The 13,460-nt window shown below is 55.3% G+C and overlaps 1 protein-coding gene across 2 annotated transcripts in view; it reads left to right on the plus strand.

Annotated features, from left to right (window-relative positions):
• FREM2 (FRAS1 related extracellular matrix 2) overlaps positions 1 to 10,522 on the plus strand; it is a 101,829-nt gene extending 91,307 nt beyond the window's left edge. The window contains exons 17-24 of one of the 2 annotated variants that reach the window (XM_037057689.1): positions 632 to 824; positions 1,850 to 1,954; positions 3,264 to 3,391; positions 3,478 to 3,612; positions 4,301 to 4,427; positions 5,218 to 5,405; positions 6,809 to 6,955; positions 8,321 to 10,522. In XM_037057689.1, coding sequence (XP_036913584.1) covers positions 632 to 824; positions 1,850 to 1,954; positions 3,264 to 3,391; positions 3,478 to 3,612; positions 4,301 to 4,427; positions 5,218 to 5,405; positions 6,809 to 6,955; positions 8,321 to 8,806 — 1,509 coding nt within the window. In that variant the 3' untranslated portion in view covers positions 8,807 to 10,522. The remainder of the gene's footprint in view (positions 1 to 631; positions 825 to 1,849; positions 1,955 to 3,263; positions 3,392 to 3,477; positions 3,613 to 4,300; positions 4,428 to 5,217; positions 5,406 to 6,808; positions 6,956 to 8,320) is intronic. The other variant, XM_037057690.1, reaches the window with a different exon arrangement.
• Positions 10,523 to 13,460: the final 2,938 nt, after the last annotated feature.

A 13,460-nucleotide genomic window follows, 5' to 3' on the forward strand; every position in this document is an offset into this window, starting at 1 on the left:
CAGTAGGGCGCTGTTCAGTAAGAAAAGGATTGGAACAGGCTACCACGCGGACGCGCGTTGAAAACTGTGCTCAGAGAAAGAGGCTGTCACAAAAGACCCCGTGTTCTGTGGTTCCCTCTGCAAGGAACGTCCAGAACAGGCGAACCCACAGAGACCGAGGGTCAGCGGGGGGTCCCCGCCCGTGCAGGTGGGGGGCGTTCGTTACGGGACTGGCTGCTAACGAGGAAGCGGTTCCTCTTCCTTTCGGAGGTGGTGAGACTGCCCCAGTGGTTAGTGGCAAAAGTCACACGACTCCCCGAACGCATGGAATGCCATCGATTTGTCCGCCCGAAGGGTGTTGTGGGGCGTGTGACCTGTGTCACAAAGCCGACATGGAACTAAAAGGACGGGTGGCGGCCACTGCGCATTCCATGTAGCACAGGAAGCTGGCACAGCAACAGCTCTCTCCTGGCTTCAGAACTGACGTGCTCTCTCTCTCTTTTTTTTTTTGGGGGGGGGGGGGATGCTGTCGCTCTTTCCCAGAGGTGCCCCGGCACCTGCCGCTGGCCAAAGCAGAAGGCAGCTGGTACACAGGGCGGCCCGCAGGGTGAGCGGCACGGACCGCGCTGACGGCTGCAATTCCCCGTTTCAGGTCCTAAACCTGGTGCAGTCCTACGTGACGCTGCGGGTCCCGCTGTTCGTATCCTACCTGTTCCACTCCCCCACCGGGGCAGGGGGCTGGCAGCACTTCGACCTGAAGGCCGAGCTGCGGCTGACGTTCGTGTACGACACGGCCATCCTGTGGGACGACGGCGTCGGCAGCCCTCCGGGGGCCGAGCTCCAAGGTGGGGTATGCACCCGGGCACACGGCTCAAGAGGCATTTTTGACAGCAGCTGAAAGCAGTAGCAGCTGAAAGCAGTAGCAGCAACTTCTAGGGCAGATAACTATTTTTGTCGTGAGTAAGCATCTTGTCGGGGGCTCAAGCTTTGTGTGCCACGTGACCGTTCGGTGCAACACCCACGTTGCGTGTTCCCTAACTCTGTCCGCCCGAGGAGACCCGGTGAAGGGAACCACACAGCCCAGTCTGCGCGATTCCCTGGGTTCTGGAAAAATGGGCAGCGGAAGTTCTGGTTGAGCAAAGACGTGGCCCAAGAGAAAACGTTCCGCACCTTTGATTCTGGGAACAGGAGGCAGGTTTTTAAGTCCTGGGCCTGCGGTAACCAGCTTTTCGGCCTTGACTGTGGTGCTGACCCTCGCCGGAGAGGTGGGCTGGGCTTCCAGGGCCCTTTCTGCTGTCCAGCCCCTTGGGTCTATGACGCTTTAGCAGTGCATTTTGGAACGATGGTGGGAACGTCTTGACTGTGGGGACCCATCGGCCTCTGCGGGACTTCAGTTTCGTCTCTGTGTTAGAACCCTGTGACGCGCAGTCCTGGTTATGAAGCTGGTGGGTCCGCTGAAGAGGGAGCGCTTCCCTCTCCGGGCTGGCACTGCCCGCCACTCTGGGTCTGCAAGGGGCGGGGGGGTGTCCGTGGGGGTCTGAGCACCCTGCCCCCGTGACTTTTTATGAGCCGGAGGGAAAGTACCGTCCACCCTTCTGTCTCAGATCTGCTGCCTGACACCAGTGAGAAGCACCTGAAAGCCATGTGTCAGGTACTGCGTTCATCCTAAGCGATTATTCCAAATTATTCGACATAATTTAAGGCCGTATTTTGCCTTCTTTCTCTCCCATCACTCGGAAGGCTTCTGAGAGTGCCCTTTGGCTGGAACGCTCAGAGATGAGGGGGGCGCGAACTCGGTTTTGGAAGGAACCCGGTAATACGCAGTCCCTGGGCACCGACCTCTCCACTCTTGTGCGCGGTCCCCTTGCAGGTTCTCTGCATCCAACCAGCATGCGCATCGGTGAGGACGGCTGCTTGGTCGTGAACTTCAAGACGGAGGCTCAGTTCCACGGCTTGTTCGTGCCGTCACACCCAGGTAAGGCCCTCGCCTCACTCGCAGCCACCGCCCGGGCCCCAGGGAGGGTCTTCCCGCCTCCACGCACACTTCAGGGGGCTTCCTCAGGAGCCTGGCGGCCCCGCCTTGCAGGGCTGAAGTGCCTGTGTCTGCGTGAAGGCTCGTTCACGAAGCAGCTGCATCTCACATCTGCAACATCATTATCGTCTGTGTAGACTTTCAGAGAAAATACAAAATGCTTGCAGTAAATTGAAAAGGAAACCCCAACAAGCTTATTTTAGGTGACGTTTTCCTTAGATAAAGAGCACACTCCAATTCCATTGCACAAAAATAATCAGATTTCAATTTGTTTGTTCAGCAAGAACTTCTGTGCTCACAACGGCTATCCAGGTACCGCAGGACAGCTCGGATAGGGCCAGAAGCAGCAGGTCTCTGTCCTCAAGTTTCAGACCTGTTAACTAATCACCTGTGATTATTGGCTGTGTGATGTAACTAATGGATGGGCTGTGATTTGCTAACATCCCAGCTCAGAGCCTCACTTAACAGAAAGGACATTTCACACAAAACAATTTGTTGACTCTCTGTGTTACTGAAACAGTTTGCATATTTGACTGATGGGCCCAATTCTGCGTAGACGCAGAATTGGCGGGAAAATCGTTCACTGGCAGCCTTCTCTGTCCTTGTTTTTCGGGGATGGAGGGAAGCGCTCAGCCCAGGAGGGAACAGGGCTGGACATTCAGGAACAGAAAATGTGTCCCTTGTACTTTTATGAGACGGAACTACAAGAAGTACAGAACCAAAAAAACATTTTTTATTGCAATTCTCAGTTCTGGAAAATGAGGGTTGCATAGCCTTTACAGTTCCTGTCCACACATCTACCTTCCTAATAAACGCAATCTCTGTCTGGACATGAATGCGGGCAGTCTGCGTAAAAACAGGTTCCGCATGTGACTGGGTTTGCCCAGCTGGGTGGGCGACGTAGATGGGAGTTCGGCTAACCAACCGCCTTCCCCTCGGGCTCTGCCCCCCCCGGACGGTAGCCTGGAACTCTTTGAGCCTTTCTGCTTCTCTGCACAGTTGTCGTTGGGCAGATTGCACAGTGGGAGAAGCACCGAGTTAGGGGCCCGAAGGCGCAGGATCCCGCTGTGGGGACTTGGGAGAGAGTTACACGGTTTCTCTCTCTCCACAAATTGCTGCCGCAGCCCTGCTACTGTGTAGGTTCACAATGTGAATAAAAGGAGACAATGTATCAGGAAGCACTTGTGAGACTCCCAACCCTCACACAATGTCTTTAACCTCCACGCCGTGGTTGTCCCCGGCACCTGTCCAGCCTCCCTCACCAGCTCCGTGGTCACGTCGGCCGATCACCCAGGCCTGACGTTCTCTCTACGCCTCCTACGGAGTGAGCCAACCTTCAGCCAGCCAGCCCAGGAATGGAGCTTTGTGTCCGACCTCGCGGTGAGTGGCCGCACCTCTCCCCGGCCCTCCTCTCCGGGGGCCTCTGACCACGCCACCGATTCCTCCATGTCCCCCTGCCCCCACAGGTGCGGGACTACTCGGGCAGCTACGCGGTGACGCTGCTGCCCTGCACTGCTCCGTCGCATCAGGGGTACCACCTACCCGTCACCTGCAGCCCCAGAGAGCCTGTCACCTTTGACCTTGACATCCGATTCCAGCAGGTGTGTCTCCCAGAATTGTTTTCCTGCGACTTGTACAATCCTGCTTTGTTATTTGTTTGGTTTACTTGTATCTGTTTAAAAAACTCACACAAGGACTTGAATTCCTCTATCCTGGGAGGAAGGAAGGAAGTCAGAGAGGGAGGGAGGGAGGAAGAGAGAAAGAATTGTCCTCCGCCCACGGAGCTCAGCCTGTGCAGCCCGTAATGCAGGAGTAGAAAGGGCTGTTTTTTCCTTCTCTCTCCCCGGAGTTTGCTGCCCTGCAGACCGGGCAGTTGTCCCCAGAGTTCTTCTGTTCGTCTTCACGAAGAATAAATACCCTGTGGTTCGCGCCACCTCAAAGTACCTAATTGCCGTGTATTCGGAGAAACATGGCCGCACCCGGTGTCCAAGGCTTCCCACTAAACGTCGGCCCGCCACAGACCGGGACGTCGCAAGGCCCCGCAGGGCCCCGAGAAGCCAGTGGGGGTGGCTCAGGCGGAGCTCTTTGGTGTCCTTTCGGGGGAAAGCGTCACCTGGCCGGTCCGGCCGCCTCAGGGAGGACAAAGCCGACGTCACAGTTCCCTGAGTTGGTTCGGGTGTTTAGTGTTTTACGCGTCCACGTGCAGCCAGGGTGCGGCTCTATGCGCGGTGCGCGTGCATGCCCCGAACCACCAACGGCACGTAAGAGGGCCTTTACCCTGGGTTTCAGGTCAGCGACCCCGTGGCGGCGGAGTTCAGCTTGAACACCCAAATGCACCTGTTCTCCAAGAAGAGCCTGTGGCTGTCTGACGGGTCCATGGGGTTCGGGCAGGAGGGCGACGTGGCGTTTGCTGAAGGTATCACTTTGCAGACGGGAGGCCCGCACTGGGTCTCACACGTCACATCCCCGCTTCGCGTTGCTGGGGTTGTGTTTGACGGGGAACCCTGTACCCTCTTGTACGGTTTTGAGACTACACCTGGGCTTCTGTCACCGTGGGTCCCTGGGTGATTTTGTGTCTGGAGGCGGGAATCTCTGTTTTCCTTACCTCTGTGGTTTTTGGAGCAAGTTTGTTTTTTTTTTCCTTGACTGTATTTTCGAGTTTTACACACTCGAATGCTGCAGCCACATGGGGTTATCAGCACCGCAGGGGCCAGCTTTCCCACGCGGCCCCTGGCCAAGTATCCCGCACCTCAGGTCGGAGTTCAGCAGGAAGTGTCTTTAAACCCTCCTTCACAGTCAGATGAAGTTCATTCAGCTTTTTGCTAATTTTTTTTAGTGTTGGCCTATAATGTATTAGTCTGCATCTTGCCAACTAATTTATTTGTGTAAACTACCCTTTACCACACGAGCCAATACAGAGATTAAGGTATAGCCAAGACATGAGGTCATTGCCGTGGCTGGCTGGTCACTCGAGAGCCAACAGACCTTCTGGCCCCTGTGGCCATTCGGCAGCTCGGCCACACCAAAGGCCCGGGTGTGACCCAGATCCGGGAAGGACAATAAAAAGTCTTTGACACTTGACACCACCCTGAGAAGAGAAGGAAGTTCTCTCTAGGGTCCTCAGTGTCGTCAGAAATTGCTCCCAGGGTCGGGGTGACCCGCTTCCCCACAACCCCCAGGGTGACGCCCCTGCGCCTCTGGGCCAGGTGACGTCATCTACGGCCGCGTCATGGTGGACCCCGTCCAGAACCTGGGCGACTCCTTCCGCTGCAACGTGGAGAAGGTGTTCCTGTGCGCCGGGGCCGACGGCTACGTCCCCAAGTACAGCCCGAGGGACGAAGAGTACGGCTGCCTGGCCGACTCGGCCTCGCTCCTGCACCGATTCAAGATCGTGGTGAGTGTGCACTCTGCCAGGACTCGGGGGCATGCCTCCTCCTGCGACTGCAGCGTAGAACTGCCGGCCTGCAGAACCACCAGGGCGGCAGCTGAACAAAGCTCCTGCCACTGAGGGCGCAGGAAGGAGCCACAGGGAGGCTGGCAGGAGGGGCAGGGAGACAGAGCCAGCTGGTCCCACACCAGGGCAATGGTTAAGGACAGGGGAGGCGCCCTGGCCGGCGTGGTTCAGCGGGTTCAGCGTCATCCTGCAAAGTGAAGAATAGGGAAGGGTACCTTGGCTGTCCAGGGCTCCCCAGAAAAGAAAGGGGTACCCACCCCACACGAGGACCAGCAGCTCCAAGCCCCAGTATTAAAAGGAGGGGCCCCCACAGCAGGAGGCTGTGACGTCAGCAGGGATTCCTGTCAGGCCCCCCACGAGGTGTCCCTTCAAAGGGCCCACGCGCAGACTTCCTTGCTCACATCCCCCTGAAGCTCCAGTGAAGGGACAGGGACATGTGGGAATTGCGTCGCTGCAGGACGGGGACTGGAGAGACAGAACTTTCCGAGACTGAAGTGCCAGTGGGCGTCATTGTCCCTTCGCCAAGGCGTCCCACGCACAGCCAGCAGGTGTGGGGCGGGGCCAGCAACTGTGGGCGGGGCCCACTGACACCACTAGCCCCACCCAGCTCACCGACATTTTTTCAAAAATGGCCAAAGGACCTGAGTAGACACTTCTCTAAAGAGGAGATGCAGGTGTCCAATAAACATTAAAAGATGCTCAATGTCACTAACCATCAGAGAGATGCAAATTAAAATGGCAGTGAGATACCACCTCACGCCTGTCAGGATGGCCGTTATCAGTGGATGCGCCAACAACAGGTGCTGGTGAGAACGTGGAGGAAACAGGGAAACTTGGAGATACTGAGAACATTTAACGGTCTCCAAACAAGAGGGGGTCGGGGGGAACGGTGAAAAAGCGGAGGAGTGAGAAGTACAAATCGGTGGTTATAGAACGGTCTCAGGTGTTCGGTGCAGCGCAGGGAGTGTGGTCAGTCATATTGTCCTAACTGCACATGGTGTTAGGTGGGCGCTCATCTCACGGGGGGTCACTTTGTGAGCGATATAAATGTCTGGCCGCCCTGCCATACACCTGAAACCGATACAACATCAAATATGGACCGTAACGGAAAATTCAATGTTTTTAATTGGGGTAATGGCTTCAACCCAAACAATGAACTAGGTGCATATTCAAAGTTAAGCATTTTCCTCTTAACTTCCCTACGATAGCATCTTTTCAGGTGAAACTGAACAGCGACATTCTGTGGTTATTTGTCCTTTCACCAAACTGCCAGGATGACACCTGGAGCTTGCCGGAGGCGGCGTTTCCCACAGCAACCCCCCCCTTTTCTTTTTTGCCTCAAGGACAAAGCACAGCCAGAGACACAGGCCACCAGTTTTGGAAACGTCCAGTTCAACGCCAAACTGGCGGAGGATGACCCCGAAGCTGTCCTGTTGGTGAACCAGCCGGGATCTGATGGATTCAAAGTGGACTCAACGCCCCTCTTCCAGGTGGGCCAGCGACCAGCTCACCTACAGTAGCAGCGGGACCACCCGCAGGTCACTCGGCCGGCTCCGCGGCACGCGGCACACGGCAGGGCTAGCTAGATTGCATTTGGCATTGAGGGACACATGCCAATCACAGCCAGCCCTGCCGGGCCCTGGATGCATCCCACAAACTCCAGCTGTTCTTATCATTCGTATTAACCTGTATTTTTTAAGTCAGTGTGCGCCGAAGGCCCTCGTTCAGCACAGGAGTCCCAGTCTGATGGGGGAATCGGCTTTTCTTACTCAGAAGTTCCTGCCTGCTGACCCCTGGTGACCATCCTGTTACAGGGGTCTCGTCGGAGCCGTGGGGCTCAGACAGCCAGGCAGGGACCGTGAATCCCTGCCCTCAAGGACCTTGTGATCCAAGATAGAAAACTGCGACCTAGGGGTGGACAGGGCAAAGGGGCCCAGGGAGCAGACCGAGGGGACACATTCAGAGATGGGGTCACACGGAGTCCCTGGGGAAGCAGCACTTTCTAGGACAGTTACTGAAAAGTGTTCAGACAGAATTGGTTGGAGCAACGTGTTGACTTCAACCAAAAGAGAATCTTTTTTTAAATTTTTTATTTATTTATTTTTGGAGAGAGGGGGAGGAAGGAGGTTGAGAGAGAGAGAAAACATCCGTATGTGGTTGCCTCTCCTGCGCCCCCTCCTGCGGACCTTCCCCACAACCCAGAAATGTGCCCTGACTGGGAATCGAAGCAGCAACCCTTTGGTTCACAGGCCAGCACTCAATCCACTGAGCCACACCAGCCAGGGCTAAAGAGAGAATCTTAAGGAGGCACATCTGTTAGGAAGAAGTGTGCGTGTGTTTGTTTTTGTTGTTACTGTCAACTCGAAGCATCTGTCCCCTTCTAAACCCTGCAGGCTCCCAGGAGCCGTCAGAAACTCCTTTCCTCCCACTGGTCCTGAAAAAGAGAAGTCCCCTCTGGTCGTATGGGTGAATGTGCAGCAAGATGCCCCAGAAACGAGTCCCAGACCCCGGAGGCCTGAGTTCGAGTCCTGCCCCTGCCGCTCACTGGCCATGTGGCCGACAGGGGTCATGTCACTTAACTTCTGAGTGTGTGGGCGGGGAGGATGTCCGAGGTCTGAAGTTCTCCCCAGCGCAAACATGCTAGGGCGACAGGGGGTTCCTCCCTTAATGGTGGCGCAGAACGCCGGCCAGAACGCCTCGGCCTTGGCGCACGGCACCGATGGGTCTCGGTGGACCAGGCCCACAGGCCCAGTCCAGTCAGCGCCCACTGCCTCAGCCGCCAGCTTCTCCTGGAGACGCTCGGGACCGGGTTGCACAGCTGCCGCTTTCCTGACGAACAGAGTTGTGTCTTTCAGGTCGCGGTGGGCCGCGAGTGGTATATACATGCCATCTACACGGTGAGATCGAGAGACGGCGGCATCGGCAAGAGGAGCGTGGAGCGGCGGCACCACTTGGTGGCAGCAGCCCCGAGTGGGGGGCGGAGGAGGGCCCGGCGCACCCCCCCACTGGTGTGGGAGATCGGGGTGGAAAACGGCCGGGGGACAGACATCCAGCACATCGCCCTGGACCGCTCCCGCGAGAAGCAGGTCCCCGAGGGACGAGTCCCTGCACACAGCGCCCCCCCGCGGGAGCCCCACGGTCCCCTCGCCGAGGTCGGCCCGGCCGTGGTCACAGGTGGCCTCACTGTGGGGCTGCTGGCCCTGGGCCTCAGCGCCATCGCCGCCGCCCTGCTGTGCCGGAGCAGGGCCCGGAGGAAGGAGGCCCCCCAGGGCTCGGGCAGCAGCAGGGAGCCCATGATGCCCCCGCAGAGCAGCCCCCACAGCGACAGCTCCGAGGTGTGATGGCCACGGGGACATGCGCCCCATTCCTCAAGTGCCTCTGACTTAAGACACTAGAAACCCAAATGCTTCTGGAAGCGCAGGGGACCAGGGCGTGTGCACCTGAGCCGCCTCCAGGAGCCGGCTGTGCTCACAGACCATGATTGAGTCCTGTCTGCGCTTTCACACCTCAGCGGACAGTTCGGACCTCGGACCGCATCCCCCCTCCTGCCCAGGCAGCACAGCCCCGAACCCACGCGCACGCAGAGCCCAGGCAGCGGGGGAGGGACTCGCGTGTCCCCTGCTCGGCCCAGGTGCTGGCGATCCTCCGAGAAGTGCCAGAGGCTCGTGCGCCTTATGCATGCGAAGGTGCAGTTGTCACATGGTTTCCTGGTTGTGTGACAGTTTATTCCTGGAAGAGGCTCATCTGGGGGTCTGGGGGCCTAGTAAACACGCTGGTGATCGTGACGAGCTTTCCACGAGGGGAAGGCAGCAAAGCACCATGGCCAGGGCGACGCGGCCCCCAGATCCCCCTTTCTGCCCCTGGGGAGGGAGTGGAGGGAGGTTGGAGGGCAAGGGACTCACTCACTTTTGTTGGAATAGTTTCTTCATCAGACCCTCCTTGTTCCACGTGCTCATTTACTTTTAGATTCACCCAGAGAAAACAGGTTACGTAGGGGAGAGACCGTTGAATGGGGACTGCTCTGATTTGGCGTAAAGTGAGAAATGGTGCTGAGTTCTCACACGGTATTACACCTTACTGGTGCTCAATGTTTACGGGAGCTGCGAGGGCTGGTGTCAGGTCGATGACACCGAGGTGCCACAGAGGTGGGTTCACATCCGCACGAGTGTGTCCTTCAGTGTTGAACCCACAGGGGACGGTGAGGAACATCGGTGTGTGGAGGAGGAACGTGTTGATTGAGCGGGCACGTCAAACCGAAGTGCTCCCGGTACGCCCTTGACGGAACACACGAGCAGGTTCACAGGTGGCGCGTGAGGTCAGGCCTCAGAGCGGCACCGTCACCCGGCCAGTCCGTCACTGCAGTTGGCCTCGGGGCGCTGCCGGAACCCCCCAACCAGCCTCTGCTGCAAACCTGTCACCCAGAGACGGTCTCGGTGGCAGCCAGCATCGTCTGTCACATTCTTCTCCGACCCGAGAGCCAGGTACAGGGTTGCTCTATGGGCTCTCCCGTTGAGTAACCGGTGCACCATGTCCCTCTAGGATCTCAGCATGAAATTCGTAATGCCTCGGACCGCATAGAAAACCAAGGACTGGGCTGAGTGAACTTCCATGGCAAGGCTCCCGTTTCTGCCTGGAAAATGTGCTTTTTCACCAAAAGGCAGAAATCGTGGTCAGAAAGGGCCAATGCCTGCAGTCTGATTGGCCATCTTTGAAAGGCTGGTAGAAGTTCTGCGAGCACAAATCCGGCCCGGGGAGGAGCAGCGGACCGCTGGCGGCATGGAGACGCGTTTGGTCTGCTGAGTCCCCTCCATGAGAACAGGAGGGTCCCCTGGGGCAGGGAGAGCGCTGGAAACTGTCTCACACTTGCTGTTCCTCTTTTGGGCGGCTCTACACCTCACGTTCGAAGTCTGTAAAGAACAGAGTATTCTGGTGACTTTCAACCACACGCAACACCTGACCCTTCAGCCAGGGCCACGGACCCCTTTTCCCCTCAATTGTCCAGTTAAACAGTGACAGCAGCCAATGAGTCACAACTGTACCTGTTTTGGGTCAGATCAGCAAAAAATACATTTTGGGGTGTGCCACAGAATTTGAGAAATTAGTTTATGTGCCATGAGATGACAGGGTGAACATCGCTGGAGCAGGTCGTGGTCCCCTTCCACTGGGTCACCCACCACTCAGATCCCCCAAGGACTTACATGAATAGGAAGTACCAGCCCTGGTTGGTGTGGCTCAGTGGACGGAGCTCCGGCCTGCAAACCAAAGGGCCACCAGTTCGATTCCCAGTCAGGGCACAAGCCTGGGTTGCAGGCCAGGTCCCCATTAGGGGGCGCCCAAGAGGCAACCACACATTGATGTTTCTCTCCCTCTCTTCCCCCTCTTCTTCCCTTCCAAAAATAATATCTTTAAAAAATAACAATAACCCCAGATGGAGGAATGTTAAAGTAACAATAATAACGCAAAATACAGTGGCATTTAGATTTTAAAAGTCGTAAATTTGACTTGCTACTATTTTGAAATATTAATTTAGTATTGACTTAGAAACCAATTTAGTCTTTAAATAAGAAAACAAATATTTTTAAAGATGCATATGTTTTGCAAATTTGAAATTTCTGTAAGTATTAATTTGAAAACAAGCGTGTCACGGTTCTTTAAAACTCCCGTTTTTTCCTGGCCATGCCGGCAAGAATAAAACAATGGAAGCAGGTCAGCAGGTGTCTTCACTGACCACTTGTCAAAGGGTGGGACGCAAACCTTCCGGCCGTCCACTTTGCCTCGGCTTAGGAAAGTGTGATTTGGACGGAAACTACTCACGGCGAGCAACACACACACACACACACACACACACACAGAGGCACACCTAAATATGAAAACAGCCTAACATCTTACTTTCATAAAAAGACCCTAAGAACATAGTTTTAATGGAAATGGCTCAGGTGAAGATCTTTTGGGAAGGTCAACACAAGGCCACTGTGAAGACACCGTTGTGGGAGTTTCTTTGCCGTTCACTCAAAGGTTCAGGTGTTTTCTTACAGTGTGTTCCATAAAATCGATTTTGGTACTGCCCGGTAATAAGGTAGAAATTTTCAAGAAATACTGTCCACAGGTTCTGAGCATCCCTTGCCATCTAGTCCTCCTATTTCCTTATTCTTTCATGGTAAGAACAAAAGAATTTGGGTAGTTATTTTCATTTCGATAAGAGATTTTAAAAGGGAAGTGTGTGGTGTGTTCTATAGCTTTGAGTAGAAAGATTACACAGAAAACTTTATTAAATTTACTGGAGTGACACTGTCTAATATAAGTTTCAAGTGTGCAACTCTGTATACATCATCTATATATTGCAGTGTGTTTGCCACCCAAACTTTTAAATAAGCAAAGAAAGTTGATACTCCCTCTTGAACTGCAGTTGATAAAATATACTGATTCGAGATTCTCTCTTTTGATTTAATCTTATTGGCAGAAAAATCCAAACATTGAATTTGCAAACTTTAAACAAAAAGTTGTGTTTTCCCATCTTTTAAAGTGCATATTTCCTTTCTCTGATATTTGTGTGTTTTTTAGTGTGTGTTCTTCTAAGAACAACAACAAAAACTGCTCTGAAAACACTGCTCAGACATCTTCCTCCCTCCCTGCCCACCTCCTCCTCCTCCGTTTCCTACCCTTTCTCCTTTCTTCTCTCTCCCTCTCTCCCACCATCTCTCTCTAAAATCAATGAAACCTGTCCTCGCGTGAGGACTGAAAAGTAAGAAATTGTGAACCTCGGTTTATCAGAAATGAGGGCTAGACTCACAGAGTCGGTATAATTCACTAAAAGATTCACAACCTGTGGACTAGTCGGAAATCCTGCCAATATAATCGGGTTTCGTGGGGAAAAGAAGCTACGAACCCCAGGCAGAGTGTCACTCGCGTGGTTTCCGCAGCTGAGGCTTGTGTTGCGGGGGGCCTGCAAGGGGAGCACAAGGAGAGCTGTGAGCCGGGTGCAGGTAGGTTGGGGCGTGGGGGGGGTGCATGGAGAATGCGAGCGGAGTGTGCAGGGCGTGGGCAGTGTGTGTACCCACTCGCGGGCCTGCTGCCCCAGCCCTGGACACAGTGAGAAAACCCGCCTTCCAGAACCTGAAGGTTTGGAACTGAAGCCAAAAAGGGAATGGAAGGCTCTCCGCTTTCCCCTCCGCGCAGTGGGCCCCCGGACGCGGCGCGGGGCGGCAGGTCTGCCTCAGGCAGCAGGTACTGGGTGGTTCTCGACTTCGCGTAGGAAAGATTTCAGAGCCTGAGTGACTGTGGGGCTACATTTATTAAAACTGGGGACAGTGAAACAAGGCGGGGCCTCGCGTAAAGGAAGCAACAGGAGAGCCCAGGCGGGGCTGCCTCTGCTCACCGGGAAGTCAGAGAACAGGGAGCCCTGGGAACAGGTTCAGGGGGTCAGCCTGGGAGGAGCTGCTGCTGCCCTTTGCCCTCCTGGTTGCAAGTCTCCGGGGTCCCTTAGAGCTTAAGGGGTGCCGGCATGTGGGGGAGGGGAGGGGAAAGGTGTAGGCAGGCTCCTGGGAGGAGGAGGGAGAGCTAGCTGGTCCTTCCTCCCAGAGCACAGGTGGCAAACACCTGGCCCGTGGGCCGAATCCGGCCTCCACCTTGTTTTAACCGGCCTAGCATCTTGTTTCTACCCCGCGGCAGCGCCGAGCTCCTTGCCCCTAGTTACGGAGCAGTTATGTTTATACAGTCCTAAAGTTACACTCGGCCCTTTGAAGGCAACTGCGAGGCTGATGTGGCCCCCAGTGAAAATAAGTTTGACACCCCTCTGACTTAAAGCTTTTAAGGGTGGAGATCTTAGGGGTGGATCTCAATTGGGCATTCAGCAGCTCTCCAGGTGTGACCTCTTAGGGGCGTGGCATCCTCTGGTTGGTTGGTCGGCAGGTCATTAGTCGATGGGGCTAGTCCAGATCAACCCAGGCATCTCCTACCTGGTTCTGCTGCTACCTGGAGCTGAAACACCTGAGGCCG

This window comes from Sturnira hondurensis, unplaced genomic scaffold (assembly GCF_014824575.4).
Source record: "Sturnira hondurensis isolate 20B ecotype Veracruz unplaced genomic scaffold, ASM1482457v3 Scaffold0009719, whole genome shotgun sequence".
NCBI classification, from domain to species: Eukaryota; Metazoa; Chordata; class Mammalia; order Chiroptera; family Phyllostomidae; genus Sturnira; species Sturnira hondurensis.